The sequence below is a fragment of the Gymnoscopelus microlampas genome (genome assembly GCF_963454915.1).
Source record: "Gymnoscopelus microlampas genome assembly, chromosome: 2".
Taxonomy (NCBI): domain Eukaryota; kingdom Metazoa; phylum Chordata; class Actinopteri; order Myctophiformes; family Myctophidae; genus Gymnoscopelus; species Gymnoscopelus microlampas.
The window spans coordinates 25,857,465-25,877,180 of NC_139939.1; the positions used below are offsets into that span (position 1 = coordinate 25,857,465).

The window sequence follows — 19,716 nt, forward strand, 5'->3', positions numbered from 1 at the left end:
GGCTGGAGGAGTCTCCAACTCGCGTCACCAGCATCTCCAGCTCTTACGACAGAAGCCTCCTCCTTCCCCCGTCCTCGTCTTCCTCGTCGTCTCCCTCCTCCTCCTCGTCTTTTCAGCAGCGCTCCTCTTCCACCCTCCCCCACGCCTCCACTTCTCAACCCCAGGCCTCCACCCAATACTCCACCTCCTCGCTGCCCCACAAGCACAGCTCCCTCTCCCTCAGCCAGCATTCCTCCCCGTTGCTCCAACGCGCCGCCCGGTCTCGGACCTCCTGCACGCCTCCCACCCCGGCTCCCACCGCCCCTCTCCCCGTCTGCCCCTCCCCGCAGGCGGGCATTCGCTATGTCAGTCCCGCTAGCCAGGAGCCACGATTACACCCGCAGGGCCAGCCAATCAGGTGATAGCATTTATGATGCAAGGCTGTCATTTTGCAAACAAGCTAAAACCATAATTTTGTCTAATAATTTCCTTTGTTTGCTTTTTATTTTCCAGGGGCCCTTATTTTGAACAAAGGGGGACTGTGACGGAAGGGCTAAAGCAGGAGTGGTTCACCAAATACTTCTCCTTCTGAAAACACGCACACACACACACACACACACACACACACACACACACACACACACACACACACACACACACACACACACACACATTGCTTCATATACAGCCCATTGCCTCTTCTTCACACACCAGTTTTGTCTTGTACTACAGTACTACATAAACATACTACTGTACATACATACATACATACATACATAAATACAGGCACAACTACACAATACATACAGGCATATCACCAGCAAGGCCATCGCTCAAACATTGCCTCAAAGCTCAACCAAAAAGTGCTTCTCAAACACATGCCTGACCTCTTCCCAAACATACCCCAGGGTCTTTGTATAGTTTGGAATGCCTCTTTAACTTTTTAAAGCTGCCTTCCTTTTTATTTTTTCCTTTATGTAACCATGATGTAACCACATCGCCTGACTCAATGCAAACCTTTACATTTCTTAAACAAGCATCATATACAGTATATGTCTCATATACTCTCATAGAGGCATTGATTGCATTCATTCAAGATGCCTCTCTACTATTATACACATGCATTATGCATACATAAAACTGACCATACCAAATTTAAGCTTGTTTCAAAGCAAACATGTATAATAATGATGATGAAATGTAATAAAGTATTTTGTTTTTATTTTTTTATTTATTATTTAAAGTGCTTTCTCAGGATGCTGTGACTGCAAAGCAAGAAGAAAGTGACGCAAGACTCACCCACTAAATTGGGTGAAAAAGATCGCACTCAACAGATAACAGGAATATTGCAGCTGGAATTAAGAGATAACCCTTGAGCTGCAAATTGTCACACCTATTCTTATAAGATCAAACAAGTGCATCAAAATATAGCACCATTTAAGCACAACTTACACTATGATCGATATTTTTTAACCTCACAAAGGAACAATGTATTTATAATTAAAATATTAAGAATTCCAGGTCACATTTTGACCACATCCCATTGACCAAGAATCAATATTATCTGCTTGTCTGCTTCACAATTTTTCAAACTATATCTTCATATAATCATTCCTCACTAATGCTCATAAGATGGAACCATTTCTGTCAACTCAGTCTCTCTCTCAGAGGTCGGCTGTGGATAGTGAGAAACCTGCCTACCAGTGACATCAGTAGGCAGGTTTAGTAATTTCAAACAAGACGCCAAACTCTTAATTTTATTAATGCAAGCCGTACTACGGCTTCCATTTCAGCATGCTAACTTTCAAGGAAGAGAAAGGCTTCTATTAGCTTGGAAACCCCATCTATGATGTCATTGGTAGGCAGGTTTCTGATGTCCTTAGCCCACCAACAGGCATGCAAACAGCCCAGAGGTGAAAAAGGTGACATGTTTTTTTTTTCGGGTCAGGTGTCACACAATTGCCCAATTTGGATTCAAAACAGCTATTGTAGCTGAAGAGCTGCAAGTTTGCATGTCTGCACCAATGAGACAGTGAATACAGAAATTGTACCATCTTATGAGAATTATTATTAAGGACCAAATTATACGAAGACAAGGTTTAAAATGGCTGAAGTGCTCCTTTAAGGTCAGGCATTTGTATTTGTGGCAGCCCCTGGCATGGCTGTTAAGGCCATGTCTTGAATGGCAGTCTTTGCTATAGGTGCTGCCGATGAATGCTGAATGGAGGTTAGAGGGCTGAGTGTGATGACTGACTCCAGTGTTTCGTATTCTCAATTGTTACCATACCGCCCTTATCGGCCATTGAAGGTGAGCCATAGCCATGTATTGCCATCCTGCTAGATTGATGTCACAAGCATTGGGCCTCATGCACAAAACGTACATCAGATTTGATCTTCAAGTGTACTTACGACCATTTCCACAAACATGGCAATGTTCTTTTTTAGTTAGATGAATTTGTTCATCAAAAATGTACGTTTGTTTGGACGTATGTAGGTGTAGGATCATTATGCTGACATGGCTTGTACCAAGTACAAAACGACACAAGAAAAGTGGAAATAGTCATGGGGTGAAATGGTGGCACTTTAAGAAAATAAAATTCGAAGACTTCAGCTCAGATACACATTTTCTTAATTTGCCACATCAGGCTGTTACGGGTTTCGGCCAGGGCCTTTATCAGTGCATCTGATGAAGGCTCTGGCCGAAACATGTCATAGCAGGGTAAGACAGCTGCAGCTAATTAAAATATTTGTTAAGTAACACAAAGTATGCCAAAGAAGGAGCCCTGACAACTATCATGCTTGCTAACTGGCATGCTTAAATCAAACGTACCCACAATTAAATTAGCTGCAGCTGTGTTTAGCTTGTTATGACACATCTGTGAAAAGACTCCATTGCAACCATATTAACTGTGCCATACTCACTCAGTCATGAGCGCACCATAAGCACGCTCAACGGTCGTGCTTGGCTAATGCAGGCGAAAAACACACCTGACAATGTCTGAAATGCAAATAAAATATAGTGTACACAGTCTCGGTTTAGGCCTTAAATTATAAGGCCTAAGAATGTTACCCAAATCATGCTTTGTGTATATATTCTTTCCAAAATATATTCATTGGCATTTTACTCAAAGTGCGTCTTTCTTTAAATACACTTTTCAAACGTGCACACAAGACAAACATGGCATGTAAACAGTTTTATTTGGTTACATGCAAAAAAGATAAAAAAAAAATAGGAATCATGCATAACAGTAAAACAATAAACAAGGTTTAAAATGGCTGAAATGCTCCTTTAAGGTCGGCATTTGTATTTGTATTTTTTTTCAAACTCTTTATTTTTCAGAAGTTTTATCAGACAATACATAAAATCAAATAGTACAAAAAAACATAAAAAACAGCAGTAAAAATAAAACATACAGGTAAAAAACGTGAAGGCCATGTCTTGAAGTCAGGTAAAACGTTCTACTGAAACAAGCCACTTTGCAGTGCCTCAGTAGCAGAGCGGTACTGAAGCAGGTTGTCATGGATACGGGTGAGCTCCTCCCGGGTGTCCTTGACCCTCCCTCCTGCCCCCCGGTACTTCATTGAGAGGAGCTTGGAACACAGGTAGTGGAGCCACAGTACGTTGGAGTGAGGCTGGTAGTCATTCCACTTGTTACTGGGGTGCAGAGACACACAGAGACATGTTATTTTCTGGTGGACGTCCACACACACACACACTTTATTTATGAATGTGGTTTATGTAGAGCCTGACCGATATTTCGGCCATTATTTGACAACAATGGTATCGGCAATTATGAAGCCATTTGTCCCGATTTACCAGATCTACAAGCTCACAAGCCACTGCGTTGAGCTTATATTTTAGCCTTTTGTGTTTTTAAATAAAATAAGTTGCAGGTAGTTTTTACATTTACCTGTATACTTGTTCATTGTATAAGTCAAGTTAAATGTTATTTTCAGTCAAGTTAAATGTTCTTTTCATACATTGAGAGTTCAATTCTTTTTAATACAAGTTAAGTTCTCAAGGGAAATGAATTGAAAATAAAATGATTAATTTTGTACTTTACTAAATATTGGTCAAAACATGGTAATCAGTGGTCTAAGGACACGTTGGGGCACCACAGAAGTTACAGAACACAAAGCTACTAGCAACCGCTATGATAACATCCAGATAAGCCAAAACAAAGACACACTGACCTGTTCGCCTCTCTCATCAGTCTATAGATATCAAATTGATAGTCTCCCTGGCCCATGAACAGCTCCTCGTCCTCAGATATGTCACATGCCACCGTCAAACCATCTGGACAGAGACAGTCAAACAGATTAGATTATACTGCAAGGTTGGTATTATTAGTAAGTAAACATCCTCAGAGTTCTAAGTGCAGGGGCTAGCAATCACAACTGATACAGCAAGAATCCATCAGTCACCGCATGGCCAGGATTGTACACTAAACACTAGAAATCAACAAGATCTTGATTAGTTTCCTCCCAATTTAGTCATTTGGCCAATTCCACCAAGTAGTCCCTGTCGACCCGTACTGGTTGGTCTTTCTTGGAGAGTGTGCAGAGCAGACAACCACGTGTCTCCTCTGATACACATGATGTCTCCGGCCACTTCTTTTCACCTGACAGCAAGGGTTGGGTATCAACATTCACTTCCAAGCAGGAACTGAAACTAAATTGCCGGGTAGGCATAAAAAATATAATCATTTAACGGTCAAGTATTTCTTCCTATGAATAAAGTGTACAACAAGCTTTAACTGCTACTGCTTTCCAGTATATTGTCATGGAATAACTAAGGTTACTTATTAATTAGATTTCTTAAAGTTGACAATTATTGATGCAACAATTGTTACCTGAGGACTTCTTAACACATGCACAGCAACAGAGAAACCCTACCCTGCCGGCTTCCAACATGTCAATTGTCCAATTGTATTAATTGGAGCGCCCGGAAAAGCCGGATGGACCATGGAAGTTTGGAACCCCAGTCTCTACAGTGGTGGGCAGTAACCCCTGCTGTACAAGATGTTGCATCTATATTCAATTTACTTGCTCACAGATCAGATCTTATCACAGAAATGCTAAGAAATTAGAATGTTATTTAGATGGAAGGGTGTCCAAACTGGTGCTAGATTCCATATTTACCTGGTATCCTAGTTTCTTTGAAGCATTAAATAACTTTTACACACCATTTATATGACTAGTTTGTTGACTAGGGTTTACACACCATTTACATGACTAGTTTGTTGACTAGGGTTTTACTATCTCAATAGGAAGGTCTGCTAAATGCCTGAATTGCAATGCACAAGATGCTTTTCACCATACAACTGAGAGCAAGTCAGAGGAAAACGTAAGACGACTGACCAATTTCTAGCCTGGACAGGGAGTAGTCGATGACACGAACAAGCACCCCTCTGGTGTCTAGAGAATGGCTTATTCCATTGAGGAGGAAGCTGGCCGACTTCTCCTTGGTAGTCTTAACTAGAATGTTGCCCCAGTGAAGATCTCTAGAGAGAACACCAGCACAGGGAGATAAGACACAAGATGACATGGCAATCACACTGTAAGTAATGAAGCATAAAAATAGTCAAGCGCACAAACACACACACACACACACACACACACGAGTACTGTACAACAGTGGTTCTGAAAGTGGGGTGAGGGCTTCCAGGGGGTCCCCAACAAAATGAGTTAATCAGTTCAATTAATATAAAATATTCCGCTTTTTTTTTTAATCGAAAATAGCCAACAAGCTCAACATGTTTCGGCACAACGTGTTGTGAGCTGTAGATCTGCTTTTTTCAAACAATTAATAAAAACAAATCTTCCCCATTTTCTGATGGGGGGGGTCTGTGGCCAACCACTGGGGGGGGGGGGGTGCTTAACATGGAAATGTTTGAGAACCACTGAATTATGAAATGCATATGAATGCATGCACACTACCTGTGTTCAAAGCGGAGCTCCTGTTCAGCCACAGCCAGTGCAGCAGTAACTTGGTGGAGGATGGTCTTTGCCACCATCAGAGAGGACAGCTTAATGACAAAGGGTTGACAACCATTAAAGATTGGATCCATGTTTTATATCCCAATCAAACACTGAATACAGTCTCTGAATATTGATTAAGTGTCTTTAGAGCGTCTATACCTTTCCATTGCTGTTCTCCAGGTCACTGCCGCCAAACTCGAATTCTAAGATGAGAAACAGCTGTTCCTCTTCAAAAAAGTCTGAACAGAACACAGACAAAAAAAAAACAGACAAAATACTTTTACTGGGTGGGGGACTGCAAGTTGGGAGAGAAGAGATGGGGGGGGGGGGTAGAATAATGCAATGTACTTCTAAAAATAAACAAAATCTTAATATATTCGTTATATCCTTCTAGTTGAGCAGAACTTTAGGTTCTCTCATAAATGAATGCCCTACTTCGTCATCCAAGAGTGTCACCCCAAAAGCATCAAAAACAGCTGACACTGCTATTGTTGACAACTAGAGGACCCCTCACACCTACGTCGCACCGCCTATCCGACCGTTACGTCTGAGTCATAGTGTCGGGGGCTTGTCAGACTACCCCTTGTTTTTTTTTTAAACACTTTTTATTTTTCCAAATGTTGCAAACAAGATACAGGCATATGACTTCATGTATGACATCTTATTCCCCCAAGACTACCCCTTGTACCCGTCTGTCTGTGTCCCTTTTGTGCCTATGTATGGAGATCTGTAATAAATCCCAACTGTCTACCCGTGTCCCATTTATGCCCATATATGGAGATCTGTCTCCGTCAGTCCTTGTCCCTTTTATGCCCATATATGGAGATCCCTGATGTCATCGGTATATGCCCACTGGAAACAAAAAGGTTCCTAGTTCCATCACGGGCTGTCCCCGGAGTTAGTGCCGAAGTGTCCTTGAGCAAGACACTAAACCCCTAATTGCTCCTGATGAGCAGGTTGGTGCCTTGCATGGGCTCCTCCGCTGGTGTGCGACTGGGTGAATGTAATGCACATTGTAAAGCGCTTTGAATAAAAGCCGGATAAATGCACCATTTACCATTATATATGGGCATGGCAATTCGGTCAGATACGTGGTTCTGGACAATCGCTTATCCGAACGACTCGGCGGCCGGCACCGCACTCCAAGGAGTCCTTGCTGTTGCGCATGCCGAGTTTGAAGTCGGTCAGTCCCATATATGTGCATGGCCATATATGGGCAAAGTGGTTTCCACCCGACAGGGACTATATACTGATGGATTGGACTAATGGTAAAAGAAAATAAATAAGGTTGATGGAATATGAAAGTTAACTGGACGCTGATTGGACGCTATTGACAAAGACATCATTTCACACATTAAGACATATTTCCCCCTCTGACCTGGTCTGTCATTCTCAGAGCCTTTCTGTCGGTCAAAGGAATCCCAGGCCTTCAGCATGACTGCAGGGTAGCTGCCTTTTACACAGTGGAGACTGCAACGAGACAAGACACCTCATGTCACATCTGCATTCAAAACTACTACAGGAAAGCAGACAGGAGAAAGGACAGGAGAGAAGGGGGCTCTTACCCATGGAGTCCGATGAAGCCATACGTCTGGTTGTGTTGCTTGGCTTTCAGACTGCTCAACTCCCTAGAGGAAATAAACAGTCAGACGTGTTGGTCATTAATCCAATGTGAGAGTTGGCTCTGAATTATATTTTACATTGTCACATTAGTGCCATTCATTTGGATTTTATTTTCCCAGGAATATTCTCAATGAGATTCAGAATACAAGGGAATCCTGGCCAAGGACATTTCTCATGAAAGAAACATCATAAAACATGAGGCAGAAAATTGTTGCCGTTGGGCAGAAACCTCGCATCTCCACATTCACATTTCTATCATAAACGAATTGCCATACTTCAAACATGTCACAAAAGTAGTGAAAATAGATCTACAAGCTCACGACGTTTTTTTTTAAAGGAACGGTTTGGTACAGGTTTCCACCCCACAGCGACAAAATATCAGGCCTATGCCGTTTCAACAGTTAATTGTCAGCACATTTCACTGGTAGCTTTATATACCCACAGGATCAACAAAACCTATTTTGATTGATTAACTATTTTATGCATTTTTAGTGTAGGAAGACAGGAAACCAAGGGCAGAGGAGAGTGTCGGATGAGATTTCAGGTCCTTGTGAATCACAAGGAGCATGTGATCAGTACACAAACTCTTAGCCTCTGGCTGCGGCCCCCCATTGCAAAAATAGTGGCATTGCAGACAGCACATAGAGTTTGTGGATCTGCCATTTTTGCTTCTTTACGGCATACATAATTTAAAAAATGTATAAAATGTAATTTTGTCCAATCTGTATGGTAGAGTATGTTAATACAATACAACTTACACAATTGGGGTGGTTGCATTTAGTCTCCCTGCTCTCTCTATTGAGACGTTTAGATCGTGTCAAAGGTCATGTCTCACCTAGACACAGGATCTGACACGAACTTTGACCTGATGGCCAAGATTCAATTCATCCCCCCCCCCCCCCCCCGAGTAAGCCGGCAGGCTCCACTAGCACAAGTAAAAATGTCAGCATGCAGGAAACCGGGTTCAAATCCGGGGTAGAAGAGGAAAGTTACACAGTGGAGCTTTAAGTCTTATTTACTTGGAGATGATGATCTCATGGAGAATGTCTCCAAATGTCTTCTGCTCTTCTCCATTCACTTTCTCGTTGCCTTCAATGGGAATGATCTATCAGGACAAAGATTGTCATTTATAAAGAGAGACACACACACACACACACACACACCAGAAAAGTGCGCTTCACCGAGCGCAGGTCTCTCCGCCACGGCAGGTTGCCTACCCGGCCTGTTGAAGACGATAAAACAAAAGTTTAGTCTTGCTACATCATACACACCTTGAGTGCAACAGTGTCCCCAGAAGCGTTGACAGTGGAGAAAACCTCTCCAAAGGTTCCTTCCCCTATCTTCTTGCACCGTTTCAGACGCTCAGGCAGAATGCACTCCTCCCAGCACAGAGCCCCCTGCTGGTTGCACTCTGCATACACCTTCTCTGCGTCTGACAGATCATACACCTTCTCTGCGTCTGACAGATCATACTCAGCATCCTCACATATATTCTGATGCTGAAGACAGGAGCAGAGAGAAAGGTATGAGCACATGACCAAATACACCACCAATGCAGCCGTAAGTTTCTTTTGACAGGTCGTCATGTAAATTAAGAATTAAGGTATTTGGTCGTGTGAGGTATCCATGTATACAAGGTTATTCAGCTTGATGGTGCGAGAGTGTAGAAACATAAGCCTGTGTGCATTTGTCTGCGTGCGCTTTATAGGGCTGGGTGAAATGATTATGATCCGGTTTAACATATCAATTCTAACAGCAATTTCGAATCATTTTGGTTGTTTAAATCCTGAGGGAATCATGTGCTAAATAACACAAGTTTGTAGTATTGCCTGACTTGGTCAATGCATACAGTTTGCACTATTACAAACTGTGTTCTGTTTGTTATCCAGTTATAAGGAGACTTCTTTTTAACTGAAATTGGGAAATCAAACGGTAGCATTTGGCACAATGACGAATGTGTAGTGTCTCATACTAATAACTTTCAGTGTAATTTCTATCAGGGAAAACAAACATTTCGATAATCAACTAGTTACAAATGATAACAGATTCCTTTATGCATTTATTTGCTATGCAGTTGGTGTCATGTATGTATACCAGAAAAGCACTGCCGTTCTGCAGTTGTGACTGGAGCCGTTTGGACAATGGTGTTTTAAAGGGCATGTCAAATAAATCCATGCTTCCATCTTCCAGGCCTGCCCTTCCAGGAGACTCCAACACAGATGTTTGGAGATTCCTAGGAGTGATCCCCACTAGGATAAGAGTGTAAGGGAAACATGACAGAAATAAATAAAAAATGAAGCTCTTAATAATAAAGATTAAACCATCTACAGCAGTGGTTGTGGAAGTGGGGTCTGGGGACCTCCAGGGGTCCTTGGGGGGCGGGGGGGATTCTAGCGGGTCCCCAGAAAAATTTGTCACGGTTTAAACATTTAAAACCCATTTTAGAGTTGGCCATTCAATTTAAAACCCATTTTAGAGTTGGCTATTCAATTTAAAACCCATTTTAGAGTTGGCTATTCAATTTAAACCCTATTTTAGAGTTGGCTATTCAATTTAAAACCCATTTTAGAGTTGGCTATTCAATTTAAAATCCATTTTAGAGTTAGCTATTCAAAAATAGCAGATATACAAGCTCGAACATGTACATCTGCAATTTTTAAAGATTTTCAAACCCAAATCTTTTCTGGGGGTCCCTGGGACAAAGCATTTTCAGATGGGGGTCTGCTGCCAAATATATATCAATTTGGGGGTCCGTGAAATGAAGGTGTCTGAGAAGCACTGATGTAGAGCAACAGAGTGGTGTGTGTAATGCACCGGTACCTGTGATCTTGCGGTGGACAGAGAGGCGAGCTTTGAGGCGGCTCCAGGTGTGCGTCTCCGGTGTTAGGTTTGCCAGCAAAGAGGAGAGGTCCAGGTGGCTGGGTAAGGCTCTGACTGGAGTAGAGAATATCATACCAGAGTCATGCAGCAGGCCCTTATTGACCACCTGAAGACCAAAAAAAAGTAGATTTTAATCAGTTTCATTTGTCACATCAGTTAACAAGTGTCGTGTGCGCGCTCCATCGTATTGTAGTATTCTGTGACAAGAGAGGATGGAGGTAAAGTGAGCGCAAAGGGAAAGAGATAGAAGGTAGCACACATAATATAATATTTAGAATGTTAGCATTATATGCAGGTGAAAAGAAATTAGCAGCAGTGCAAAGTTCCCATCAGCCTTTTGCTCACTGCTACTCTCAATAGCCGTTTTGTAGCTGCCATTAGATTCATTGCTAGTAATGATTGAGGTGCAAACAGATACAGTTTCAACATACTTGCCTACTGTATGTGTTATGTTCAACCCAGTGTGTGCAAACATTACTAAATGTTAAGTTCAGTACCATTCTTTAAGCTATTTGTTGTGTGTGGCATTGTCACCTTGGGTTCATTATGATGTCCAGACAACAGTTCAGTTATGCTGCAGTCTCCAGCCTTACTTCCTCCCCTTGGTGCATGTTGGTTCTGGAAACGGTGTGCGCTGGCATTGCCTTTGTCTCTCCAGCGGCTCACACTCAGACCACTCACAAACGCCTTCCTGGTGGTCCCGGGCCTGTCCCTTGACACACTCCGCCTCTTCTTCTCTTTGGTAGCCCGAGATACCATCTTTTTGGGACGACATTCATTAGGATTTTCCACAATCTCCTTCACGTCTGAGGTCATGTCCTCAGAATCAGTAGACCCGTTTTCCCCTGCAGAGGGCTCAGAATGCATGCCATGTCGCTTAGGATGGCCTGTGTTCTCCGAGTGGTTACTTTGAGTCGCGTATTCCTTTCCTGACCATGCCGTGCCATAAGTGTCTGAGCTCAGGTCATCTGTTGATGCCATACGGGTTCCTTTGAGCTGCTGAGAGGACAGTCTCTTCAGTGGAACTGTACTTTTCTTAGCAAGACATTCCTCCTCCTGCATGGCTACGATCATTCCTGCCTTCTCTTCGGGCATTTGCTTACAGATCTGCTGGTCAACATAAGCGATGTCGTCTACCGGGCATGAGTCAGTTACACACTCAATATTGTCGTCTACCTGGTGGGTTGACTGAACACTATCCACAGACTGGTTGCATTCAACGGAGTGTGCATGGCTACTGATGTTAACATCTGTGACTGAAGGTTTATGGTCAGAAGAGTCACATTGGGCCACTGATTGGCTACTATTCCCAGACAGGAAAAGATTAAATGTGTCAGTTACCAACTCTGAAGGATGAACAGATTGACCATCAATTAATGACGCTGAATAGTCAGTTACATGACAAGGCGGGCCAGAACACAGTCGGTCTGAATGGCTTGCAGTCGGACCACTCTCCACCATTTGTGGATCCTCAGTGGTTTGTGGGCACAAGGCTGAGCTTGAGCCCAAACATGAAGAGAAGGGGGTTGAAGGGTGAAGCAGAATTACTGTCCGTTTGTCCACTCTCTCCAGCTGCACTTGGCACTGTTTGCTCAAACACAGGTTCTTCAGAGCATCAATGAGCCACTTTGATCCTCCGGAAACGGACACAAATTTGTCGCCGTTATCACTTTTCTCACAGGACCTGTCTGAAGAGACAGAGTCTGAGCTATGGTCTGAGCCATCGGAAGACAACAGGATCACACTTGGCGTTTTGTCCATATATGGAGCCTCTGTGATGATCGGCAGCAGCTTACACCCAGAGCCAGGCTCCCTGAGTGGGGCAGAGAGGGGTGGAGAGAATGGATCTTCTGAGGGGACCAGCTCCTCTGGGGATGAACACAAGTCCAATGGTGACACTGGTGGAGAGGCAGCAGCTACACCTGGCCTCTTTCCAACCGGCTGTAATGAGGGTGTAGAGCAGAAGAGGGGTTTCCTGTGGTATGGACCAAGGGTCTGATCTTCAGCCTCGCCAACTGTCTGTTGGAAGACACGCCTAATGGTGGATCTTCTATGGCTCTTGACTGTGTCATTCACAGAGCTCTCAGGACTGAAGATCGGATTTCTCATCAATATGGCCTTGCGTTGACGTGACTTTTGAGCGTTGGAAACACCTCCTCCCAACACAAACTCATCAGAAGAGTCGAGATTGTGAAGGGCCTGCAAGGGACACAAGGATGCATCACATTTTAAGAAAAAACATGCAGTTTCGCCATTGCATTTCAGTGGTGGTCAACAAAGTGTATCCTTTTTGTTTGGTCTAGTATAATGTTTGGTTTCACATGAGAGGGGTATAAGCATATTGAATGAGAGATGGTCTTACAATGCTACAGGCTTTAGTGGCGGCTCCCCTACGTTGGGTAACAAATTGGCCAGGAAGAGGCAGGGCCACACTGCAAGACAGGAAATTAGGACAGACTTTAGTACCATCTACAATCAGTGCAATCTCATGTAATGCTAAAGTCTAGATGTAGGCAATACAATTTCTAAAAACAGCCAGAAGCACAAACGGGTCATTTTCTTTCACCATCAGTGAGTGTATAAAGTCTTAGTCAACAGTAATGAAAGCATGGAGATAATTGGTGTATTTTTCCCACAAATCAAATAACTTAAAAAGAAAACTGTCAATACAGTTGCTTCAACTGCTGCATCACTGCCAAAATATACTGGAAAGGTTGCAGCCAGAGTTATGTACAATCCAACTCTATATCGTAACAGCGATATAGAGCTGATTTGGCAGTGTCAGGTCTTCTTCACGTTTTCATTGCTGACCCGCTTTTCAGGGGTGCAATACGTTAGTCCGACAGCGCATTCCTCCGACAGTGCAGTGCTCCGACATTAAACAGTAAACCCGAACCAAACCCGCACCCTAACCCTAACCGCACGCGGATGCCAGATGGTTAGTTAAATTCATGCTGCTGGCTATTTTTAAAGATTGTGTATTGCCTGCATCTAGGCTTCTGTGTCATGTCAGATTTAAATATATACATCTTTCAACATATCAAAATATGCAAAAACTGAGTTCACCATTTTCAAAATTGGTACGGTTTTGGACAAACAAGGTTTCCAACAATACATAGCAACTTAATATAAGACAATAGCAACTGAAGTTTTTCAGAAAACTGTGGGATTTAGAAGCCATTTTTAGAATCGGTCCCAGGTCTAAATGGGTTAAGAGACATATCTGACATCTCATTGCGGGTATAATGCATTGTACCCTATCCACCTCATACAGACCTTGCTGGTTTATGAGTCTGTGGAATGGAGGAGTCAGACGGAGGTCTCTTCTCCTTCAAGGAAACCATAGCTCGTCTCTTGGCAGCACTCACTCTTCTGCTGCTGACAATACTCCTCTTCCTAAAATAAAGAACTTTGGTGAAACAACCGTTTAAGCCTGCAGTGTTGCTAGGCAGATTCATTGAGAGATAGAGAGATATATATGGCACATTACTCTAAGTGGTTTGGCATGAGGTAGTATAAAACAAAATCTTGTTTGGTGGTGGACCATGTAGCCACCTTAACTCTGAAAGTACAAATGGAACCAAGTGGACCCGTAAGGATCCATTTGTACACTTTCCAAGCGAACACTGAGGATTTCACAAGTAGATTGGGGTTCCAGAGATAGAAATGTGTCAAATTGAGGTCTGTGGTCTAATGCATATCAAACTGGGGGTCATTGAAATTAAAAAGCTTGAGAAAGAATCACCGATAGAACATACCTGGTTTCCTTGGGTTCTTCTTCAAAACAGCTGGCAGACATGGCCGAGTCAGAAGAAGAGGTTTCACTGGCCTTCTGAAGATTCCTCCTTAACAGACCCCCCTGCCTGGAGACAGGGTCACCTCTCCTGTTCACACGCAAACAAATATTTTCACACAATAGAATTTGTTTCCATTAGTCATGGAGAACTTTGTACCAGTAACATGATGCTCACTTCAAGGGTAGCAGTCTAGTAAAGAATACGACACTTTGTGGTCAATAGGAACAGTCTTTATTCTCATCAATAAACATTTCAAAATATGTAAAACTGACTGAGACAGCCCATGCTGATGACTCATCTGACATCTCCCATGCTGTCATAATGCATTGTGCCCAAGCCCCCACATCCCTGTTCACTTCATACAGACCTTGCTGGCTCTTTAGAAGGCTCACAGTTCTCCTTCAAGGAAACTATGGCTTTTTTCTTGGCAGCGCGCACTCTTCTACTGCCGACAGTACTCTTCTTCCTTTTGCTAAAATAAAGAATAACTGAGGTGAAACAACAGTTTAAGCCCAAGAAGAGGCTGGTGATAGGGTGGGGACACTGTAAAATCCTGAGATTTAACTTGTGTACACATTTGAACACTCAGTTAAAGCAGGACTATGTACTTTGAGGTATCAGTGGCCACTTTGGACAAATAACATGGCAGTCATCATCTTTAAATTCATTACCCAAGATTATCTGCAAGCATGTCAGGTGAGGACGTGCTGTGATTAGCCAGTCTTCGCTTTGACTGGCAGTTCTGCCTTGGCAAATGCCAGGATGAAACTCATTGCCTCCCCTATACATAATAATACAGTCATGCCACTATCAGGGACCCCCCTGAGTCTGTAAATGTACGGAAGGACGATTGCTATTGCTTAAAAATGTAACTTTATAATTCTGTGGGACATAATATCCTATATAGTTGTTAAAAAGTGACATAGTTCTGCTTTAAATTAGCACTGTAGCATTGAAAAATAGAAATGAGAGTTTGGTGGAACAATTTAAAAACACAAAAAAAGTGATTATGCTAGGTAGGGTACAAGCAGTGAAATGTTGGTGGGGCTAGTCCGCAAGTCTGTAACAGCAGCAATAAAATAACACTAGATTTTAGTGAAATAAAATGAAAAATAAGATCAGATGAATAAAGTTAGAAAGTGTAGGCAATCTGCTTTCTGAAAGGGGCTAGTACAGGGTCTTCAGCGTTTTCAGGCCAAGGACTCCCTAGCTCTGGTTCAGAGCGTTAGTGAGTTCCCTCTAACGCTCTGGAAGACCCCTCGCTCTGCGCATGTACAAGGAATTCCACTGCCCTGCCAGCGTTCAAGTGTAGTGAAAATAAACTAAACCATTTCGCTACTCACCGAAGCAAAGGCTGTTTTGTGTTGTTGAAAGTCTATTCTCCAACCCCGCACGCCTAAACGCACCCCACCTACTCTGTAAAATACACTTTTTGGGCAGAAAATAAAATATGTCAGCGAGACGGACATTATTTGTATTTACTCCACAGTGCCCTCTACATTTTGGTTAATGGTAAGTTCAAATCCCCCAGATCTGTAGAGGGCACTGTGGAGTAAATATAAATAATGTCCGTCTCGCTGACATATTTTATTTTCTGCCCAAAAAGTGTATTTTACAGAGTAGGTGGGGTGCGTTTAGGCGTGCGGGGTTGGAGAATAGACTTTCAACAACACAAAACAGCCTTTGCTTCGGTGAGTAGCGAAATGGTTTAGTTTATTTTCACTATAGTTGAACGCTGGCAGGGCAGTGGAATTCCTTGTACATGCGCAGAGCGAGGGGTCTTCCAGAGCGTTAGAGGGAACTCACTAACGCTCTGAACCAGAGCTAAGGACTCCCTAGCCCCTACGGAACCTCTCCCTCCGCTATGTAGCTCCGAGATGAGGTCCCTCTTTAGTTTCTGCCGTATGTTGTTGGCCTTGTCGCACATTTTCCACTTTACATGTTTCTTACCCCTTTCTGCACATCGTATCCAAAAAGTAAAGCATTTGCGCCACTCTCTCAGATGTTTTAAATTTTAGCTGGCAATAAAATCTATCCAACGAGTTGAATAAAGTATTTAATTTGCCTCGGTTTTCATCCGGTTCCATGTTTTTAAGACATTGCGCAAGAGTTGTGCCCGTAGAGATAACATTACTGATTCCCCTACTGGTCAAATGTTGAATTGCATCTTCTAATGCAAAATATTTTGGAACCGGATGAAAACCGAGGCAAATTAAATACTTTCTTCAACTCGTTAGATAGATTTTATTGCCAGCTAAAATTTAAAACATCTGAGAGAGTGGCGCAAATGCTTTACTTTTTGGATACGATGTGCAGAAAGGGGTAAGAAACATGTAAAGTGGAAAATGTGCGACAAGGCCTACAGCATACGGCAGAAACTAAAGAGGGACCTCATCTCGGAGCTACATAGCGGAGGGAGAGGTTCCGTAGGGGCTAAGGACTCCCTAGCTGAGAGAGAGATGAAGCAGGGGCCCCCTCTATATTGTATAAAATGTTGTTTCAGATAAACGTTTGCTGCTCTTTTTTCCCCTCTACACCTATAACTCTTTGCCAAAAATAGCCAATCTACAAGAGAGAGAGAGAGAGATAGAGAGATAGATCACAGACAGATTTTGCGGACCCCCTGTAGTAACTCTGAGGACCCCCTGTTGAAGACCCCTGGGCTAGCAGATCTAGCTCTGGTCCAGAGCTAGATCAAAGAAATTATTACCTACGTAGAAATAGTTTTAAATCCGCTTAGCTGACCTAATATTTAACTGTACGGTCATGTGATTTTCTTTCTGCAAACATCTAATAAAGTATTCAATCAAACGTGACCAAACGTGATTGTGGTCCTGTAGCCGCAAGCATCTAGCAAATGCTACAATAATGCTATCTGCAGCGTGTCAAATGGGGGCCTGACCTGTGGCCTAACGCAATGCATATTATCAAACTGTGCCTGTGGGTCATTTAAATGAAAGAGGAGAATCCCATAATGTACCTGGTCTCCGTTGGTTCTACACAGACGGAGGGGTTGGAGGAGTTAGCAGTGGTATCAAAGGCCTGCTTTCTGTGGTCTGGAGACCAAGCTGCCGGAACCATTCGACTGCTTTTCCCGTAGGTCTTCAATAAAAAGGCCTTCCCTCGATTCATTTTGTCTTTAACGTTAATAACCGTTGTTTAAACCAAATAAAAAAAGGATTTGTGGATTTTCAACCGCTACGTGCTCTAAATATTCACCGTCTAGCCCGGTTGCCGGTTCTCATTTGAAAATATACAACAACACTCCTTTTTTATCCCTGATCCCCGGATGTCTAGTCAACGAGAAGACTCTTGGTGCCGCAAACAATGGCCGTTAAACAAAACACCGCCTCCTGCTGGCTCAGAGGAAGAGCACTGATGAGAGGGCCATCTCTCGTGTGTGTGTGTGTGTGTGTGTGTGTGTGTGTGTGTGTGTGTGTGTGTGTGTGTGTGTGTGTGTGTGTGTGTGTGTGTGTGTGTGTGTGTGTGTGTGTGTGTGTGTGTGTGTGTGTGTGATCTTGTAAATAATGTGGATTGGATGGTGTTTATAAACGCAGTAAAGTATTTATGTGTGGTAGAGAGAGTGGGGGTTTTATACTGTACTTTTTTAAAAAACACTTTGTTTTTATTTTTCCATATATTGCACAGAAAATACAAGCATTTGACATTATGTACGACATCTTATTTCCCCAATCCCCCACCCTCCCACCAAGGTCATAACAAGACAATGACAAGACAAAAAAATCATATTTTTTTACAGCTAGTATTAGCCACTCTTTGATTGATTGATTGAATATTTTATTAGGCAAAAAAAAAAAAAAACAGCACAGTTACATTTAAAATACTTTGTCTAACAGATCCGTTCATGAAAGTCCTTGCGGACTTGTTTCCAATGAGGAATTCAATTCATAGACATATATAGTGGCACCACAGTTCGAATATCAATACAAAAAAAAAAAAACAGCAAAAAATAACACTATGTACAACAACAACAAAAAAACAACAAAAAAAAGTACAAGAACAGGGGGGGTCAGCTGTCTAACGGGAAAATGGTACTACCTCCTCTTTTGGCCTCCTGAAAGGTGATTTGTTTAAGGCTCTTTTAAATGAGCCCAGCGAACTGCATTTTTGAGGGATGGGGTTAGACAATTCCAATCCTGGGTGGCAGTGCTGTAGAAGGAGAATTTGCCCATGATTGTTTTATGGGTGGGTGGTACCAAATTGTTGTTAACTGGTATTGTGACTGTGGGTGTCGCTAACCTTTTGGAGGTATTTACTCAGATATGCGGGAATAGGGAGCATATCTGGCAAATTTGCAAACTCTGTTGGTCGGTCTGTCCAACATGTTCCAAACCAAAAGCTGGTCTACTGGTGGTGGTCACTAGCCTGGTTCCAGACGAATCTACCATTGCAAAAACAAATTACCCTTCAATAGAGATTTTATTTCTCTCCCTCCGAAGTTGTGAGGGACCAATCAGAGCCCAGTATACAGATATGGGGTGGGTTTATCACCAGAGGGATTTTTTTTATTTGCCCCTCGGAAATGCAAGTTCCACACAGAGATTCCAGACTAATATCTACGCAGTGATATTAGTCTGGCCATGCCAGGCTAGGTGGTCACAGCTAATTATCACCGATATGTGGATTTCCTGATCAACAGATCTCACACACACACACACACACACACACACACACACACACACACACACACACACACACACACACACACACACACACACACACACACACACACACACACACACACACACACACACACACACACACACACGCACGCACACACACACACGCACACACACACACACACGCACACACACACACACAAATATGGAGTACGTCTTGAGCCTGTTTTTTTTTTTAAATAACACAGTTCTGGCAGATTTCAGGTCAGCTGGGATTTGACAGTTGTGGAGAACAGAAATGAGCATTATTTTTTATGTAATTTGATGAGAAATATCTGTCTTTCATCTCATCCATATTTTATTAAGTATTATTATTATATTATATTAAGTTTGCTGATGACGCAGCCATCCTTAAAGCATAGTCAGCACTTCCTCTCTCTGTCCTGCCTCCGGTCACATACATACAGTATGACATCTCTCTTTTCATATCTAGAGCAGTGGTTCTCAAACTTCTTCATGATGTCATGTTTGGCCGTAGACCCCCATCTGAAAATGTTTTGTGCCAGGGACGAAGAGAACAGAAGAGAAGATTTATGTAAAAAAAAAAATCAAAAATCATTAGAAAAGCTCAGGTACAACAGATACAAGTCTCGCCAAAAAAAAAAAGAAGAAATGTATAAAGGCCTGGTCCAGTTTTATTGAATTCACCCTTTCTCTATCTTTTTCTACAACTACTGGAAGTAATACTGTATTTTAACTGGAATAAGTGTTTTTCCTATCATGACATATGTCTCTTTTTGCTTTCATTTTTTGTT

General features: G+C 42.6%; 2 protein-coding genes across 4 annotated transcripts in view; one reads left to right on the top strand and one right to left on the bottom strand.

Moving 5' to 3' along the window:
• Positions 1-1,403, top strand: part of fam184b (family with sequence similarity 184 member B) — a 20,799-nt gene extending 19,396 nt beyond the window's left edge. For both annotated transcript variants that reach the window (XM_084082975.1, XM_084082976.1), the window contains exons 17-18: positions 1-397; positions 493-1,403. The exon at positions 1-397 is cut by the window's left edge and continues 7 nt beyond it. In XM_084082975.1, the coding sequence (XP_083939101.1) occupies positions 1-397; positions 493-571 (476 nt within the window). In that variant the 3' untranslated portion in view covers positions 572-1,403. The remainder of the gene's footprint in view (positions 398-492) is intronic.
• Positions 1,404-3,219: 1,816 nt separating this feature from the next.
• On the bottom strand, positions 3,220-17,486 carry haspin (histone H3 associated protein kinase). Of its 2 annotated transcripts, none has more exons than XM_084079537.1 (17): positions 17,242-17,486; positions 14,629-14,733; positions 14,223-14,348; positions 13,741-13,860; positions 12,827-12,896; positions 10,999-12,663; positions 10,405-10,570; positions 9,679-9,833; positions 8,856-9,077; positions 8,604-8,689; positions 7,527-7,589; positions 7,340-7,431; positions 6,121-6,200; positions 5,920-6,008; positions 5,341-5,483; positions 4,174-4,276; positions 3,220-3,634 (listed from the first exon to the last, which is right to left on the bottom strand). In XM_084079537.1, exons 1-17 carry the CDS (start codon positions 17,391-17,393, stop codon positions 3,439-3,441), a joined length of 3,633 nt encoding a protein of 1,210 aa, XP_083935663.1. In that variant the 5' UTR covers positions 17,394-17,486; the 3' UTR covers positions 3,220-3,438. The 2 variants fall into 2 exon arrangements, with proteins under 2 accessions (XP_083935663.1, XP_083935662.1); XM_084079536.1 differs by having other exon boundaries at positions 8,856-9,083.
• Positions 17,487-19,716: the final 2,230 nt, after the last annotated feature.